Below are 19,214 nucleotides of genomic sequence, written 5' to 3' on the forward strand. Positions count from 1 at the left end.
ATCTTGGATGATTAATATAGGTATAGCACCGTATTATTGGAAGGTTTTATTGTGATTTTAAATGTTCTATTTATTATATACTGTATTGTATTTTGCACTCGGCTTGCCGCATGTGAGCCGCCCTGAGCCTTTTGGGGGGGCAGGATATAAATCAAACTAATAAATAAATAATAAATAAATAAATAAATAAATTCATTTTAATCTGTATTTTTGTATGTTTTTAATCTGTTGTAAATCGCCCAGGGCATCTGTGGCAGTGATGCTCTGTATCCAGGGTGTTTGGGGGGCAACAGTGGGAGGGCTTCTGGAGTTCTAGCCCCACTGGTGGACCTCCTGATGGCACCTGATTTTTGGCCACTGTGTGACACAGAGTGTTGGACTGGATGGGCCATTGGCCTGATCCAACATGGCTTCTCTTACGTTCTTATGTTCTAATACTTTCAGCCATTTTTAATATAGCCATACATGTGACTGAGCTTTCACCAAACCAATGTTCTGTTAAAAACACACACACACAAAGCTGACTTGACCATGCTTGAAATGAAAATTTTTATTGATGTTGACCCTTGGAGTGAAGTTCATCTATAGTGATGAAACTGGAAGCTGGAAAATAGAATCCAGTACTTCCACACGTGCAGAATAACGCATTTTCAATCCACTTTCAACGCAATTCAGCAATGGTTTGCCAGTGGATTTTGCCGTTTCACACAGCAAAATCCAGTTGCAAAGTGGACTGAACGTGCATTATTCAGCATGCGTGAAGCCTCACATGTGTGATATTTGCTTCCAATCCCTTTAACATTTTGTGATAGACCTGTCCTGGCTTGGGATAGCTTCACAACATACAAAAGGGCTGTATAAAGCAGCCCCTTACAGCCTGATCTTAACTGCATTTACGTGGGAGCAAATGCCAGTGATTTCAGTGGGACATACTGCCAAATCTGGGTATTGGAAGCAACTTCCTGGTGGAAAGAGGTAGAGAAGAGGTGCTGAGAAAGATGAATCCAGGCACCCCCCCAACCCACACTCAAAAAGTAATTAAATGTTCCCCTTCAGGTGACTGTGATTCCCTGCTAAGTCATAACTCTTTGTCTGACATATCCCTTTTCTGAATGGAGGAGTCTAACTCCTCCAGATAATTTTCCTCCCCCCCCCATGCCAGGTCATGGATAGGACACAAAGGAATGCGTAAAGAGATTATCAGGATTTATTTCAAGTAGATATTGTTGCCCTTTCATGTGGCTCCCAGGAAGGAAGACGAGGCAGCAGACCTAAAGCATTTAAAGCCATCTTTAGCAGAAATCCTGTTAGAATCACATCTGCTCTCCAAAGGGTCGTGTGGGCATTCATAAGAGTGGGATGCGTATCTGGAACCAAGCATTAGCCTTAGGAGAGTTGGTATCAATCAAATCGCACACTGTAAGCGGCCGGCTACCCTCTGATGATGGTGTTTAAAACCCTTTGTGGTGTTTAAAATGATCAGGGAATTTGTAAATAGTGAATTCTGAAAAAACAAACAAATGGCTTGATAAACATGCCCTGAATAACAGCTTCCCCAGAGACTGCTGGCAGGCCACTTAGGGGAACAGGATGTGGGGTTAGATGGACCATTTCTGATCCAGCTGAGCTCACAGTTACATTTAGGGTTGCCAGGTCCAATCTTCTCCCCGGGGGGGATTTGGGGGTGTGTGTGATGGGAGAGGGTGGAGCTGTCCCCAACGTGATGATGTCACACAGGGTGACATAATCGTGTCAGGGATGGAACACTGCACACACACGCCCCCTGCTATTCTCCAACCATTTAAAGGGAACCTTCCCTTTAAATGGTGGGGGGGGGGAAGCGGGTGTTGTGGTCACCTACCCTGACAGTGTCAAATTCACTGCTTGCAGGGCAGGCACAGGCGGCTCCTGCCTGAAAATAACGGACACCGTGGGCACCTGCCCTGCAAGCGACAAGTTTGCAGCTTGCAGGGCAGACACGCGTGGCACCTGCTCTTTTCGAGCAACAGTTGGGGGTTCAGACAACTTTTAGGGATGGGGGATCCCCTGCCCCTACCTGGGGACGGGCATCCCTAGTTACATTCTTATGGACTCCTGGAATTTATGATGTCAGCACACATTCAGACCACTTGGTACCATGATGAGAAGAAAATATTTGCCAACAACTGGCAGATGGACATTATCTGGCATTTTTTCATCTGCGCCCGGTCTGGCAACTGATTCCCTTCCTGTCTCACCCCAACTTAGCCACGGTGATCCATGCAATGGTCACCTCAAGACTAGACTACTGTAACTTGCTGTATGCAGGGCTACTCTTGAGACTTACCTGGAAACTCCAGCTGGTCCAGAATGTGGTGGTGCATGTGCTTACAAGTACTCCATCTAGAGCCCACATACAACTGGTGCTCTGCCAGCTGCACTGGCTCCAAGTTGAATACTCGATCAGGTTCAAGATTTTGGTTCTAACCTTCAAAGCCCTACATGGTCTGGGACCAACATTTATTCGGGAATGTCTCTCCTGGTACCCCCTCCCCGAGAGCATTGCATTCTATGGATAACAATCTTCTGGTGGTCCCCAGCCCAAAAAGTATTCGTCTTGCCTCTACCAGGGCTAGAGCCTTCTTGGCTCTGGCCCCAGCCTGGTGGAACAACCTTTCTGATGAGATTCGGACCCTGTGGAATCTAATCCAATTCCACAGAGCCTGTAAAACAGAAATGTTTCGCCAGGCATTCGGCCGAGTCAGTGAAATTTCTATCCAAATTAGCCTCTCCCAGTCCCCCCTATCCATTATGTCATTGTACCAGCTTCCACTAACGCATAGGTGGCACAATCTCACTTAGACAAGCTATGCTATTAGCGCCCTAAGTTGCCACTTTATTAGATACATTTCAACGCATCTGATAAAGGGAGTTTCATCTCTCAAAAGTAGGGTTGCCAGGTCCTTACCTTCTGCTGGCGGGGGCTCCAGCCTGCTCTACTGGTTCTTCTAGCGCATGCTGTGTGATGACGTCAGAAGTTGTATCATTGCACTAGGCACAACATGAAGGGGATGCTCTAGCATTTGGCTTAAAACTTTATGGTCACCATCAGGGCTTTTTTGGTAGAAAAATCCCAGCAGGAACTTATTAGCATAATAGGCCACACCCCTGACAGTTCAGCTCATTAGCATATTAGGCCACACCCCATGCCTTTCCTTGGTTTGCCTGGGTGCCCTGTGGCTGCGGGGAGCCCAGGCAAGCCGACCCTTGGAGAGGTCAGGGAAGGCACGAGGAGGCATTTAAATGCCTCCCCGATCCTTCCAGAGCCCCCCGGCCCCCCTGCCTCAAGAGTCGCCAGGGGGGTCACTCTCCAGGCCTTCCCTCTGTAGCCACACAGAGGTTTTGGCTGTAGTGGGCGTGGCCAACTCTGAAGCCAGCCGGAACTCCGTTCCTGTGCGTTCCTGCCCAAAAATAGCCCTGGTCACCATAGAGTTTTTAGCCAAATGCTAGAGCATCACCTGCATGACACATCAGGGTTCTTCGGGGGTGGGGCTTCCCTGCCAACCAGCTGGCTGGTGGCGGATTGGGCTGCCCAAAATCGGAGGAAACCCTCCTCCATCGGGGGGATGGCAACCCTATTAAAAAGCTTATGCTGGAACTAATTTTCTTCGTCTTTAAGGTGCACTGCACTCCTGTTTTAATTCCTAACTGCTTTATCCTCACAGCAATCCTTTACGTAGACTCACCTGTGAGTCAGTGACTTGCCTGGGGTTTCCTGGAGAGCATCACATGTAAGCAGGGTGTGATCTCAGCTCTCTTAGGCTACTATCCAGTGCTCTAGCTTCTACATTGCACTCTTACAAACTTGAGGCAATGCAACAATTTAAGAGAATCCAGAAATATTGACTTGGTGAAAAAGACTTAATCAGACTGAGAGGTTTAAACAAATAAGGCAGAGCCAACATTAGTCTTGGCAATAGTGTCTTACCGGCATCCTTCCTCTTTTCTCGTGAAAGCTCGTGAACATTTGCCCCGATATCATCTCTCAAAGCCCTGACAATGTCCTCCAGAGCGGGGATGTTCTTGCTGTCCAAGTTTATGAAGAATTCATATTCATCTTTGTTGAGCCGGGAAGGTCTGGACTCAATGTGGGTCAGGTTTATACCTTTTTCCTAGAAGAAAGAAGCTAATATCATCAATATTTTTATAGGGACCCAGAAAGTTAATGGTGCATGCGTAGCACTGTATGGGAAAAACACCTTCAGGACAAGAATCGTTGTAAAAATTAATATTCTTTTTGTTCATTCAAACCCCTTTGCATTTAAGGCTTTAAAGACCCATGTGAAAGAAACAGATATAGGCTGCAGTCACGCACACTAAACAATCCACTTCCAGTGCACTTCCAGTGCACTTTCCAACTGGATTTTACTGTATGTACTGGCAAAATCCAGTTGGAAAGTGCATTGGAAGTGGACTGAAAGGGGATAATTTAGTGTGCGTGACCACAGCCATAGTGAGATTGTTTGTGGACTCTGCAGAATGGGATCTACAAATAATAGAATCAAGGCAATGGAGAAATGAATATGGCCCCCTCTTGCCTGCCTGTCAGAGCCCACCAAATCTTGATGGGAATTCTAATGAGGATAATTTATTTCTAAATTATTTGCATATGCATCTTGCTCTTCTTCTAAAGAGCTCAGAGCACCATTTTTATAGCCATGTGTGATCAGAACTGTATTAATATCTGACCCAAATCACTCCAATATTTGAAATGTTCTACATCTGACCAGAGTTACTTAGGACATTAATGAACAGTAAAAAAACTTTGCAGTTATTCTCTTGTCTCCCTAAATAATTTCATTTTTACGGGCAATGAGAGATTCAAGAAATCTGTGTGTGACAAGGTCATTGACCAACCAGAACATCTATCTGATATTCCAGCCAAACAAGAACATCCCCAAAGGCATTTCTGTGCACAAAATGTCTACTTTTGCCAGTCATTGCACTATCTCAATAACGTGTTCATAAGCATTGGTTCTACTTTGCATGAGCAATTTCCTTTTCTTGGGCTGTGACTGAATTAGGGGCAAAATTTTGCTTATCGCTACCACCAGGCAGGGCTGCGTGACCTGGGAGGATAGCAACAGATGGCTCAGGACACCTGCAAGGGAGGAGGTGAACCTGTTATTGGCCAGTGTCTGGAAGGCAGGTGTTGGGGGTGAGGAACAGAATCAAAGGAAAGCCATTCTGCATCCCTTGCCCATGTCATGGATAGGATAGGCCCAGGAAGGCAGGAAGATCATGGAGGTGAGCTTCAGGGCTCTCTCCGAAAGATACATCCCAGTTTGGAAACCCAGCGTGCAGGGATGCCATTTCCAGGGAGCAACCCTCCCTATTTCACACAATCCCGTGATTATTCTGCAGAAGTCAAATTTGTGTATAAATGACTACCACTGTAAACAGTCAAGGATTCTAGTTATACACCCCAAACCACAGACAAAGAGGGGATAACTGTATAAATATAATTGTGTTAATAACAATGATAGACACTAGTTAAGTGAAAGAGTTGTAAACAGCCTCTCAGCAAGTAAAGATGACTACATAATGTGGAGACTGCTATACAGTAAATGCTATTAAAGTATACTGTTAATCTTTAACAAATTCAAAAGCAGGCTTTTAAACACTGCTGGCAGTGTCCCCCTCTCACAGAGAGAGAAAGAGAGAGAAATCTAAAATCCCTGTATTGTCAGAAATAGAAAATAAGCAATGCTGAATGTCCCCTTTCCTACATTCTTAACAGTGGGCACTATGGACAAACTTAACTTGTTTGGCCAGATACCAACCCAATAAGTTGAAAAGGTCAGAAGCTCATTCAAATCCTGTAGTTTAGGAAAGAGGGCCCTCCTCAATGTCTTTGCCTCCACCCCAGAAACGCATTTCACTCAACTGAGCCCCGAGGTCAAGTTGTTTTAGTTCCCTAAAGGTCTGCATCATATGCACAGACAATGCTTTGTGTTTGCTATTTAATTAGGCGCTCACAAATCATGAGAGGACCCAGCATTAGGGAAAGTTAAAATTACTCCAAGCAAGATTGATAATGATGGAGACCAGACATGGCGAGTCATAGTCTGCTTTAAGTGAGGCTCCCTCAGTCTCATCACTGGAATTAAGGCTTTGGATTTATATGGCTGACTGGGCCAAGGGGATGGACTTCTGAGGGGCAGCAAGCCCTGATTTCTCACATCACTAACAGAGGTAGGCTAGATCATACCTTCAAAAGCAACAAAGATGAACGTTACAATCCTCTCCTGACCACCTTTCAGCTGAAGCCCTAGGATGAGTTTTCAGGGTTCTCTGGGCCAGTGTAAAGCCATGGCAACCTCACTGAATAATGGCAGGGTGAGAAGAAGGTGAGACCCCAAGTGACCTCTTTGTGCAAGAACTCATAGGCTCATTCCAGAGGCCAGTGAGTGATTAGGAGACCCCACAAGGGAACAGATGGCCGATACAGCTGCTGAAATGGAGACCTGAAAGGAGTATCTGCTATTGTTCAAAAAGTCATAGGGCAAAAGAGGGCAGGAAAGCAGGCCTATATGAGCAGACCAATCAGAAAGACTTAATACATAGATTAGAGTTCTATGATGGAAGAAATGTAGTAAGTAATATACTACAGGAGCAAAATGATTGCTATAATCCCTGTGGTTCCATATCATACTCCTCTCATAGAATGGGGGAGTGCATATAGATTATTCCTTATGTTCTTCTGCCCTACCCTAAAGTAACATGTCATTTCCCTGCCCCATTTAGTCTTCACATCCCATTCATGTTGCCAAGGAACAGTGGGAAGCAACCAGAAAGGAGGCAGCAGTGCACCATTAAAGCTACATAAAAACTGGTCCATGTATGGCTTTCTACAGTAGTGGCCTACCTCACAAGGGTATTGTGAAACTGCGCGTTAAGCTGAGAAAAGCACTTTATGTGTCACAAGTTGAGAATTTCAGTTTATGAAGCTGGTCATTCAAACAGCCCTTTATTTATCTGATACACTTATACACTGCCTTTCTTGCCATTGCATTCAAGATAGGTGGTGATAGTGATTGATACGTGTGTGTAACTTGCGCTACATACACATTTCACTCGCATGAAGGTTTGCTATAAATTCTGTGCCCAACAATTAAGTGGACCTGTGTACCTACTAGATGAGCCCAGATGGGGAAAGTTGTGAGCTGGAGGTCTTGTTGGAGAACTGATCAAATAATTTATTATAAAGCTCCACCTGAAATGAAGATGTACAAGAAGAAAAATGGAGAGCCCTCAACCCGTTATTACAGATGTGGGGAAGCATGCTGGAATTCAAGCTCATGAAGTCAATGGATCCAAAACAATCTGCTCACATCACAATAAAGATGTGTGTCTTTAAACCACCACCAACTGTCTTCTGGAGGGAAAGCTGAGTGAGTCTACTACAGAAAAATCAAAACTTCCTTTGGGTTTTGAAATATAATGCAAACTTTCAAGCCAGCTATTAGGTATGTGCTGCTACCACTATCTAGCGTAACTTTAACCGCTTTACCTGGGCATCTTGGGATCTTTCCCAATGGCAAGCCTTCATCCTAGTGCATTTATACTGTCTACAAGTATTATGCAGTGCCCCTCACTCACTTCACACTGGTCATTGTACTTAGTGGCCATGATAGTGAGAGTCACCACAAAACCACTCACTCTAGTAATTAATGGGTTAAACCAATTAAAACATTAAATGTAATGCCATTTTCAGTAAAATAATAAGAATTACACATAAAGGACAAAGCTGAAGATGAAATTGAAATACAGGATTATTATTATTATTATTATTAGTAGTAGTAGTAGTAGTAGTATTTCCTTAGATTTATATCCCACTCACCCCCTGAGGGCTCTGGGCGGTTTACATGTTCCATTAATGCCAATCCTATAATTTATTAATTCATCTTGTCATCATTTAATTGGGTTGTCACAGCGCACCTTAAATCGGTCACCAAGCATCATTTTGAAGGGACCAAAATGCCTGTTCAGCCACGCCTCTTGGCTCTTCCTGCTTCCACTCATCACCTTCAGTGGTCACAATGGCCTGTTCACCTGCCATTGATGGAACATCTGCGTGCTCCACTCTGATTAATTTATTTCATACTATTAGAAAGCCTTTTTTTGGGGGGGGGTATAGCAGGTTCACAGCTCATCAGGTAAAATAACAGCATTATATACATTTTGTTACAGGTACCTTTAAGTCTAACAGATTTATTGTGATAGATCAAGAAGGGTAGCCGCATTAGTCTGTCTGTACCAGCAGAAAAGCAAAAGCTGCTCACTATCTGAGAATCCTAAAAGAAATCAACCCTGACTGTTCCCTGGAAGGCCAGATAATGAAACTGAAGCTCAAATACTTTGGCCACCAAATGAGAAGGGAGCACTCCCTGGAGAAGACCCTGATGCTGGGAAAGATTGAAGGTCAAAGAAGACGGGGACGGCAAAGGATGAGATGGTTAGACAGTGTCATAGATGCAACGAACATGAAATTGAGCCAACTTCAGAGGATGGTGGAAGACAGGAAGGCCTGGTGTGAACTGGTCCATGGGGTTGCGAAGAGTCAGACTCGACTGTGCGACTGAACAACAAATCTGAGAACAAGTTGTGGTTCAAACACAGAGTTCAACCACCATCACTAATTAGAAAGGGAGCAGAAAAGAGCAAGAGCCCAGTAGCACCTTAAAGACTAAGAAAATTTGTGGAAGGGTATGAGCTTTTGTGAGTCACTGCTCACTTCTTCATATTTATTGTGACACTAGGAAAAAGGCTCATTGTGGAAATAAATACAACGAGCTCTAGAAAGAGGCTCTGGGCGGGTGCCCCAGCCTTGGACACTCAGTGTCAATTTGCTGTGGCGACCTCAGCAGGGTATAATGACACTGAGTCCACCATTTTCTCCAGAGGAACTGATCTGTGCTACCTAAAGAACAGTTGTAATTTTGAGTGATCTCCAGCCCTCACCTGGAGATTGGCAATGATGGTTCCCCAGAAGGGAATGGTTGGTTTGGAGGGTGAAGTCTATGGCTTTGTACCTGTCCGAGGTCCCACACCTCCTGAAACCTAACCCTCTCCAGGCTCCATCCCTATGTATTTAATGCTCTGTATGTTCCATCAGGGCCCTGATTTTTGTTGTCTTCCCAATCACATGGAAGACTCTACATGTGAACACTCAAACACATGGAGGGCTCTGCCACCATGCAGACTCAATCTACAGACATCAGGTGATGGAAGCAGTGAGAGTTATTCTACTGCTCTTTGTGCATACATGCTGCACACACTTTTGAATGTTTGCACAGTCCTTGAGCCATGACTAAACCATATCCCTGCAAAACAATTACAACTAAATTGCTGTATGGCTTCAATTTGTTTTTATCTTTGCTGCTGCTGCTTCATCAAAGATTAAAAGGAGCTTTGGGGCTCGCTCTTCCTGTCCTATGAAGAATCTAATAACATGCATTTCTTTCCACAGACTGTTGCATTACGGGAATATGTCCAAGTGTCTTCTCCATTACTATTACGAAAGATTTTAATCAAAAATATTTACAGCACTTTACAAATCATAATTACATTTCAGGACTAATCCTCCCCCTGGTGTCTAATTATAGAAGTGCAACAGGTTTAATATCTATGCACTCGACTCACTCTTAAAGGCTCCCTAAAGCAGGTCTCTCATCTCACAATAATTCCCCCCCCCCTGTAAAAACTGAGCAGACTCCCTCTTGCTCCTTCATTGCTGCCACAAATTTCCTGCCTGCTCTCTTTTAAAGTCGCTTAGCATTGAACTATCTCAATCTCCAGGCTAGCCAACCAGCAAAACTGAAATTTGCATCTTCTGAAATATTTCATGCAAACATATGCAACTGATGAATCGGCACAGGGAACACAAGAGATGGCAATGCTTCTTCCAAAGTGTCCTAATTAAGGTCATCTCACATTACCAAATGCTGGCCATTGTCGAAGAAGGAGAAGGAGAAGAAGAAGAGGAGGAGGAGGAAGAGGAGGAGGAGGAGATTGGATTTATACCCTGCCCTTCACTGGGCGTCTCAGAGAGGCTTACAAACTCCTTTCCCTTCCCCTCCCCACAACAGACACCCTGTGAGGTAGGTGGGGCTGAGAGAGCTCTGACAGAAACTGCTCTTTTTCAAGAACACCTCTGACAGAACTATGGCTTGCCCAAGGTCATCCAGCAGCTGCGAGTGGAGGAGTGGGGAATCAAACCCAGTTCTCCCAGATTAGAGTCAGCACACTTAACCACTACACCAAACTGATCCTTACAACCCCAATACAACACATTAAGGATCTTCCCTTACTTCAGACTGTCCTTAAGCTATAGACAAGATCCTTAAGCTATAGACAAGACTAACCTTAAGCTATATATATAGATATATAGCTGTTAACTATCCCAGAGTCTGATCTGGCACCATATTGTTCAGCAATTTTTAAATTGGTCTTTATTTCGATGAGATTTTAATGCTTTTCAAACTGAGATTTTCCTGCATCGTCCGACCACCACCATTGCACCGAAGAATAAAATGGTAACTTTCTGTGTCACCCTATTGCAAAGTCAGACTGACTCACTACCATGTTCTGAGCCAAAAATGTTCAGGAGTTTAATGAGGATGATTTCACAATAAATGAGCCAGCATGATGTAGTGGACTGAGTGTTGGACTAGGATCCCCAGGTTTGAGTCCCCATTCTGCCATGGAAGCTCTCTGGGTGACCTTGAGCCAGACACACTCTCTCAGCCTAACCTACCTCACAGGGTTGGTGTGAGGATAAGACAGAAGAGAGAATGATGTAAGCCACTCTGAGGAGAAAAGCGGTCATAAATGAAGTGTTCAGTCATATTCAGAAGAAAGCTTTGTCCTGGGAAAATGAGGCAGGAATACTACTTCCATGTTGAATGTTTGTGTTGAGGTAGCATGGAGTAATGGTTAGGGTGTCAAACTAGGATCCATGAGACCCAAATTCAACTACCCTGTCTGCCTCCTGGGTGACCTTGGGCCGTCACCCTCTTTCAGACTGACCTATCTTGCAAGGTGTTGTGAGAATAAAAATCAGGTGGGAAGAATGATGCACAACACCCGGAGCTCCTTTGAAGAAGGGCAGGATAAAAGTCTACTAAATAAATACATTTTCAGCATAAAGAAGGATTGTCAAATTGGGGCTGTCTAGGCCATAAGGGAACTGAATTCTCAGCAACATTCATTCAGTCCAAATGTCACCTATTTCTTTTTGTCTGGTAGAACTTTACACCACTGGGCATTTTCCATTGAAGAGAAAACTGGTTAATTTTTAAGCTGGTCTCTTCAGAAATAGATATCCTATAGCGAATGACTATGCCAGTTGCATCAGTATACAAACATCACTCCCCTCTGGGAATGATGTTAACTTTTCTGTTGCCGAACTACGTAGCAAATGTGATTCTTTCAAGTCAGCTGGAATGGTTGTACTGACTAAAGCAGCCATAGGTCAGGCCAACCATATCCCAAATACTGAAAGAGATAACAATTGTTCTAAAGTTCTGTTTGCTTAACAGAAAGGGTGGGGAGACGCTGGATCATCTTTGTGGATTCAGAAAGTCATCCACACTTGTATGATGTGCTTTAGAGAGACACCATGTCACACTAACTGTTTTTAATTAACAAAGAAGCTGAATCCACCTAACACAAAATTTGGGCTGCCCCAACTGGGGCAGAAACATTTCTGAAGTGGACACAGATCTTCCACTTTCCATTGGACATGAGGCCTACTTTGAAAGCAGAATGTGAGGCCTGGCCTGTGTCAGAACTTTCTGGAACAGTGCCAGTGGTTGTGTTCATTCCTATTTTGATCCACACTAAGCAGCTTGGAACTTCATTAGTTGTAGATTTTCAGGGCTGTATTTATTATTTATTTATTTATTTATTTATTCAACTTTTATCCCGCCCTTCCGTCAAAGCAGCTCAGGGCGGCTCACAGCATTAATAAAACCAAAAGGGATAAAACATCAGTCCATAAAACAACTTTACATAAATACAATAAATATAAGTAAAAGCGGTTCGATAAATCATTACAACTAGACATCGACCACATTGTTAACTACCCATACAGTATACATGTCTTAGCAGGTCGGCAGGCTTGGCTGGCATACCATTGCTCTCACCGGTATGCCCAGCAAAAAAGCTCCGTCTTCACGGCCCTGCGGAATTGCTGGAGATCTCGCAGGGCCTGGATCTCACTAGGGAGCTCGTTCCAATATGCTGGTGCAGCTAGCGAAAATGCTCTAGACCTAATTGTTGTCAACCTGGCCTCTTTAGGACCAGGAAGGGTCAGGTGATGTTGCGTCCCAGATCTCAGTGCTCTCTGGGGAACATACGGGGAAAGGCGGTCCCTCAGGTAGACAGGTCCCTGACCATATAGGGCTTTAAAGGTCAAAACCAGCACCTTGAAGCGGATCCGGAATGCTATTGGCAGCCAGTGCAACGCCTTTAGCACAGGCTGGATGTGCTCCCGCATCGGGAGGCCCATCAGTAGCCTGGCCGTCGTGTTTTGCACCAGCTGCAGCTTCCGAAGTTGCCCCAAGGGCAGCCCCATCTAGAGAGCATTGCAGTAATCCAACCTCGAGGTGACCATAGCATGGATCACTAACACCAGATCTTTGCGCTCGAGGAAGGGAACCAACTGCCTAATCAGCCGAAGATGGTAAAAGGCTGCTTTGGCAGTGGCTGCTACCTGGGCCTCCATTGTTAAGGAGGCATCCAGGAGCACTCCCAAACTCCGGACCCGCAACGCTGGCACCAACGGCGCCCCATCGAAGGCCAGCAATGGGATTCCCACCCCAGAACCACTCCAATTCAGGCACAGGACCTCCGTCTTCATCGGATTCAATTTCAATCGGCTCAGTCTCAGCCATCCTGCCACATCCTGAAGCGCATTGTAAGACCTGACGTTTCACCAGCAGCTATAACTGGCATCCTCAGAGGTATAACACAGAAAGGTGGAGTACTCTCTGTGTCAAGGCGAGACGAAAAATGGCAGGCAGGTATTTTATATCAACTCAGGAAGATGGGGTAGAGCTGAGTCATTATCTTGTAGGAGTCCCCCAGGCTGTGACATGCTGAACTTCCTCAGGAACACATTAGCATGAATAAAAGAAAGCTATGAACCATATTATCACAAGTTGTTTCAGGAGGGCAGCCATATTACTCTGTAGTAGAAGATCTAGATTTGAGTGCAGTACCACTTTGGAGACCAACAAGATTTTGGGGGCATAAGCTTTTGACAGTAAAAACTCCCTTCATCAGACACCCTTTGTCAGGTGATCCAGGTGCCACTTGAATCTATTATTACAGGTTGTGACAAAGTGTTTAGGCTCCACCTTTCCCTAACAGTGACCAATGAGAGGTTACAGAATGTTGGGAGAGACAGTTGGAAAAGAGAAGTTAGAGAGCAGTTGGGAGTTGGCAGCTAGAGAGTTGAGAGGGAAAAGAAGATTCAGATTGAGGGTAGCTGAGGTGAAGATCAGCTTAAAGCTAGCTTACTAAAAAGGGTCAGTTTGTAACACAAGATCCATGATACTAGAATAGGGAAACAGTTCAACAGTTCAAAGGACTTTAAATGTTGTTACTTCTACCATACTTTCTTCAGTGTTATGTTCAAACCATAAATAAATCCAAAAATAAAAGTTAACTCCTTGTTTGTTTAACCCTGGGGGCTTTCTGTCTCAGGGAAAGAAACATACACACACATTAGTATCTCAGTCTGTATGTATATTAGAAGCCCTGACCTGGATAGCCCAGGCTAGCCCAATCCCATCAGATCTCAGAAGCAATACAGGGTCAACCCTGGTTAGTATTTGGATGGGAGGGTCTGCAGAGGCAGGCAATGGCAAAATGCCTCTGAATGTCTCTTCCCTCAAAAACTCTATGGGGTAGCCAGAAGTTGGCTGCAACTTGACAGCACTTTCCACCACCATATATACTATAGGATATGAATAAATGGTGGCAGGCAGCATGTGAATGGAACAACGTAGGAGCCCCCAACCTCAATAACTCTGTGAAGTGTTTGAGGGTCTGTTATTAAAGGGAGGGCTGGGCTGCCTTTATCTGCTGATATCTCTGTGAGTGAAGGAGAGGACCTCAGTGGTGAAATGGCAATGGCTCTCTAGAGGTTCTAAAAGAGAGGAGAAGGGTATCAACATGTGGTGTACCCTGAACCTGAGAGAAAGGTGTAAGGCTGGTAGGCACTCTGTGTGTGTGGAGAAGAGGCATCATACAGATATTGCTGGCAGAGGTTCCCGTGAAGGCAGAAGCACTTTACTATCACAGCGGACACTGCTATGAGCCGTATCAGCCCAATGCACAAGCCCAGTTCACACATGGCATTGATGAGGGCAGGGTAGTTAGGACTGCTTGCATGGAGAAAAACATACTAAGACTGAGCCACTGACATATTTCAGTGTATCTCCCACTGAAAGTAAAATATGTAAGTGCTTGATTTTGGTTACATCTTTGATTGGTTATTTATAGCTGTGCTGTATACTAATTTCATTTAGGAGTGCGTTGTAAAATGCATATCTTATAACACTTGGGCATTTTGTTTTTCAAATGCTATTTAGAAATGTGTGAATAAGGAACAGCAGAATAAGGAATGATTAATAGATTTAAACATGACCTCATGCGCCCAAGTTAGTTTTGTTACTATCATGTTGCCAAATTACTGTAAAAAGTTGGCTCTGAAGGGGATGGAACCAGGGTCTGTGACAAAGCAATGTTAAGGTCTCTTAGGAGCATGGATGATGCAGATTGGAACAAAAAAAAAATCTCAATTTTAAGTACACACTACTGGGGTCTGAATTTGCTGAGACGGGGGGGGGGTGGACTTGGGATTGTAGTGAACAGCTCAGTGAAAATGTCAGCCCAGTGTGCGGCAGCAGTGAAAAGGCAAGCCTTATGATGAGGATTGTTAGGAAAGGGATTGAAAAATAAAAATCACCATATTATAGTGCCCCTGTATAGATGTCTGGAGCAGCCTCATTTGGAATAGCGCATGCAATTCTGGTCACCGTATCTCAAAAAGGACACTGCGGAGCGGGAAAAACCACAGACGAGCACAACCAAGATGAATAAGGGGTTGGAGCATCTTTCCTATGAGGAAGGGCTTAAGAGTCGGGGAATTTTCAGGTTAGAAAAGGTTAGAAAAGAGACAATTTGTTTTAAAATTCACAATTTATTAATTTCTGTAGTGCACGATAATTACAGAACATTGAACTATTTTCCAACAGTCCTACAATTATACATTAATAGAAAGTATTCTCAAACTGATCCCTTAACTTCGAATATATCCATTTACTAACCAAGAATTGCTTCCTATTCTGAGCCCTATTATCTTGTGCCACCCACTAAGTATACTTCCATTCGGTTTCTCCACTTCTTTCCCCATGTACATATCCAGGGCTATTTTTGGGCAGGAACGCACAGGAACTGAGTTGGCCACACCCAGCAGGAACTCATTAGCATAATACACCACACCCAACAGCAGAAACTCATTAGGATTGGCTACATTAGGGGTGTGTGGCTTAACATGCAAAGGAGTTCCTGCTACAAAAAAAGCTCTGGGTTTTGACAACAAAGAAGGTAAACAGAATAAGAAGCAAAAGGTGGGTGTGGCTGGATGACCACACTTCTGGTAACATGGGGGTGTGGCCTAATATGCTAATGTGCTGTGCTGTCAAGGGTGTGGCATGATATGCTAATGAGTGTCTGCTGTTGGGTGTGGCCTATTATGCTAATGCGTTCCTGCTGGGCTTTTTCTACAAAAAAGAGTCCTGTAATATATCATATTCCCTGCATATCTCTACATAATATATTACATGGACATTCTTCAATTTACCGTTTACTATAACATAATTCCAGTTAACTTTCTTCTTCAGGGAAACCTGTTCCACCTAAAATGCACAAAAGAAATCCAAATGGAGATGCCTCTCATTCCTGGGGCTGAGAAACTCAGCGGGAAGAAAGCCTCCCCTCCTCCTGTGAGAGGACTTGGGGGGGGGCACTCCCCCTCCCTCCTCTTTGCGCCCACTGTTGAAATTAAAATAGATTGTTTACCTTCTGGCCCTTTTTTTCTTTTAACCCTCTCAATCATATACCGTTATAACAAAGGCACTATTTTATTATAAACTAAACTATAAATCAGAGTTAGCATTGCATATCCCTTATGCTAAATACAATATAACATTCTTGTCTTGAATTGCTCTTAATTTAATTCCTAGAAGAGTCTGGGAATTTTCAGGTTAGAAAAGAGACAGTTAAAGGGGGACATGATACAGGTTTATAAAATTATGCATGGGGTAGAGAAGAGTGGCGAGAGAGAACTTATTCTTCCTCTCTCAAAATAGTAGAACTTGAGGACACCCAATTATGTTGATGTGCAGTAGATACAGGACAGACAAAAGGAACTTCTTTACTCAATGAGTGATTAAAATGTAGAATTTGCTGCTGGAGGATGTAGTGATGGTCACTACAGATTCCTGGAGGACAGGTCTATCAGTGGCTACTAGCCATGGTGACTAAAGGGAACTATATAATTTATTTATTTATTTATAATTTTTATTTATAAATCACTCAGTTCCTGAGTATTCAGGGTTCTGAGCGATGAACAACACAAAATATATAGCATGACAAAAACAATTCCAAGCATTAAATAAATTAAGTAAATTAATTAAAAACAATTCACAGATGGCATTGATACTTCTGATTCCAGACTGTGTAATTGCCTTACAGGAGGGGTAGGGAGGAAGCTCAGTTGGAGAAGGGGGAAAGGGGGCAGGGGAAAATGGAGGTCCCAGAGGACACGGATGATATTTGACAGAGAGTTCCACCAGGAAGGGGCCAAGGCTAAAAAGGCCCTGGCCAAGGATAGCCAGATGTCTTTTGGGCCGGGGATCACCAGTAAGTTGAAAGCTAGTTTGGTTTAGTAGTTAAAGTGCGTAGACTCTAATCTGGGAGAACCGGGTTTGATCCCCCACTCCTCTACTTGCAGCTGCTGGATGACCTTGGGCAAGCCATAGTTCTGTCAGAGCTGTCCTTGAAAGAGCAGTTCTCTCAGAGCTCTCTCAGCCCCACCTACCTCACAGGGTGTCTGTTGTGGGGAGGGGAAGGGAAAGGAGTTTGTAAGCCTCTTTGAGACTCCAAGTGAATGGCAGGGTATAAATCCAATCTCCTCCTCCTCCTCCTCCTCCTCCTCCTCCTCCTCTTCCTCTTCTTCTTCTTGCTGAGAGAGCTGAGCATAGCACTCTTCAGGGGACATCTTTGAAGCCCAGTGCCAGAAGGCGACATCAGAGGAAGGCCTCAGCCTCTATGCCTTGTGGTTAGCCCTCCAGAGGAAATGGTTGGCCACTGTGTGAAACAAGATGCTGGAATCATTGGACCACTGATCTGAACCAGCAGGGCTCTAAATAAAGAACAAAGCTGGCCTACCAGAGCATGGCTTTACTGTTAGCCATTTACTAATCAAAATCCAATCCAAACAGTGCCAGTTGTAAGTACCAGAAATCTTCTGAACCCACAAAAATTGGTTGGTTATCTGACAGTTATTCTAGAACCTTACTGTCTGTTTTCAAAAACTATTCCTGACTTTGTTTGGAAATCATCTGAACTGACAGATATTCTGGCTGCTCTCAGTTTCCCAGGCAGTAGGAGGCAAGAAGGGCCAGAGCATCAAAGGGAAAGAATGATTCAGCATAAATAGATATGTATATGACAGGGATTCTGGGTACAGTATCATAACAACTGGGTTTTCTGTGCTCAGGGTTTCTTCTTTCTGCCAATCCCTGTATCTTCTCATTGGCTTTGGGAGGGCTTTTGGATTCTGTAACAGCAGACCCTGTTTCCTTGAGCTGCTTCATTATCTGGTGCTGCGCCGATGCAGGCAAGCAAAGGAAGGGTGTTGTTTTTATTACCTGCTGGAAGCCAGATAAACAGAAAGACAGCAGAAGATGCCCCCTGCCCCCCCCCCCCCCCCCCCCCCGCCCCACACACACACAGTGGAATGCAGTGTCAGCCAGTCCATGTGCTGTACAGGAGGACCAGAAGAAAATACATTGCTTGAACTAGCTGACAGGCAGGCAAAGCTGCAGAAGTGGAGGGAAAAACAAAAGCAGATGACAAGGCCGACCACATCAAAAATACTCAAAAGCTCCTTCACTTTATCAGGAAAGCAGGATATAAATGCATAAAATACTATTCTGCAACGTTGAGATAAAAGGACATTTCCTCTAATCCTTAATATATATGCTTTGATTTAAATGCATGAAATGAAGTGGATTGGAGGGGGTGAATAGTCAGTCTCCCCCCTTTTTCCACAGAAAAGAGAATGTGCCACTCACACTTTTCTATATGATTATGAATATTTGCATGGGTAAACAGCTAAAGATGTTCAGTAATTGGTTTTCTCCAAGCATCCCCCCCCATTTCTGTTTCAATCACTAACTTATTTATTTATTTTTTCCATCTATAAAACTGTGGGTCATGGTTTATTGTGCATTTTTTGTTTATAATGCTTTTCTTGCCAAAAAAGAGATATTTTTGAGAACAGACAGCCCTCTTAAATGAGAACAAACAATTACAAACCCCAGAGTCTGAGCTTTCAGAAGGAGGAAGAGGAGGAGGAGGAGATTGGATTTATACCCTGCCCTTCACTCGGAGTCTCAGAGCGGCTTACAATCTCCTTTCCCTCCCCCTCCCCAGAACAGACACCCTGTTGTGTCCACTGACCACCACTGGAGGTCAGCGCACATGCCTGAGCTTCAGTCCAGGACAACAATGGGGACTAGGATCCTAGTCCCTCCACTGGGGGACCAATGGGACTGTGGTGGGAAATTCAAACCCGCGACATCCACCAAGGCGACCATCCGCGCCCTCTGGAAAATCTTCGCCACCCACAGCCTGCCGGACACCATCGTCTCGGACAACGGGACGGCGTTTACTTCCGAGGAGTTCCGGCAATTCCTCAGCGGCAACCTGATCCAGCACATCAGGACGGCACCCTTCCACCCGGCAACCAACGGCCAAGCAGAGCGCATAGTCCAGACCGCGAAGGAGGCCCTCAGCCACCTATCAGAGGGGGACAACGCCTAACCCGGTAAGCGGCCGCTGCCCCGCCGAGCTGTTGATGGGCCGGAGGCCTA

The 19,214-nt window shown here is 44.5% G+C and overlaps 1 protein-coding gene across 1 annotated transcript in view; it reads right to left on the reverse strand.

Moving 5' to 3' along the window:
* Positions 1 to 19,214, reverse strand: part of PAH (phenylalanine hydroxylase) — a 60,006-nt gene that overhangs the window by 38,406 nt on the left and 2,386 nt on the right. The window contains exon 3 of the mRNA XM_015422628.1: positions 3,968 to 4,151. Within this exon, the coding sequence (XP_015278114.1) occupies positions 3,968 to 4,151 (184 nt within the window). The remainder of the gene's footprint in view (positions 1 to 3,967; positions 4,152 to 19,214) is intronic.

Source organism: Gekko japonicus, unplaced genomic scaffold, assembly GCF_001447785.1.
Source record: "Gekko japonicus isolate JY-2015 unplaced genomic scaffold, Gekko_japonicus_V1.1 scaffold1969, whole genome shotgun sequence".
Taxonomy (NCBI): Eukaryota; Metazoa; Chordata; class Lepidosauria; order Squamata; family Gekkonidae; genus Gekko; species Gekko japonicus.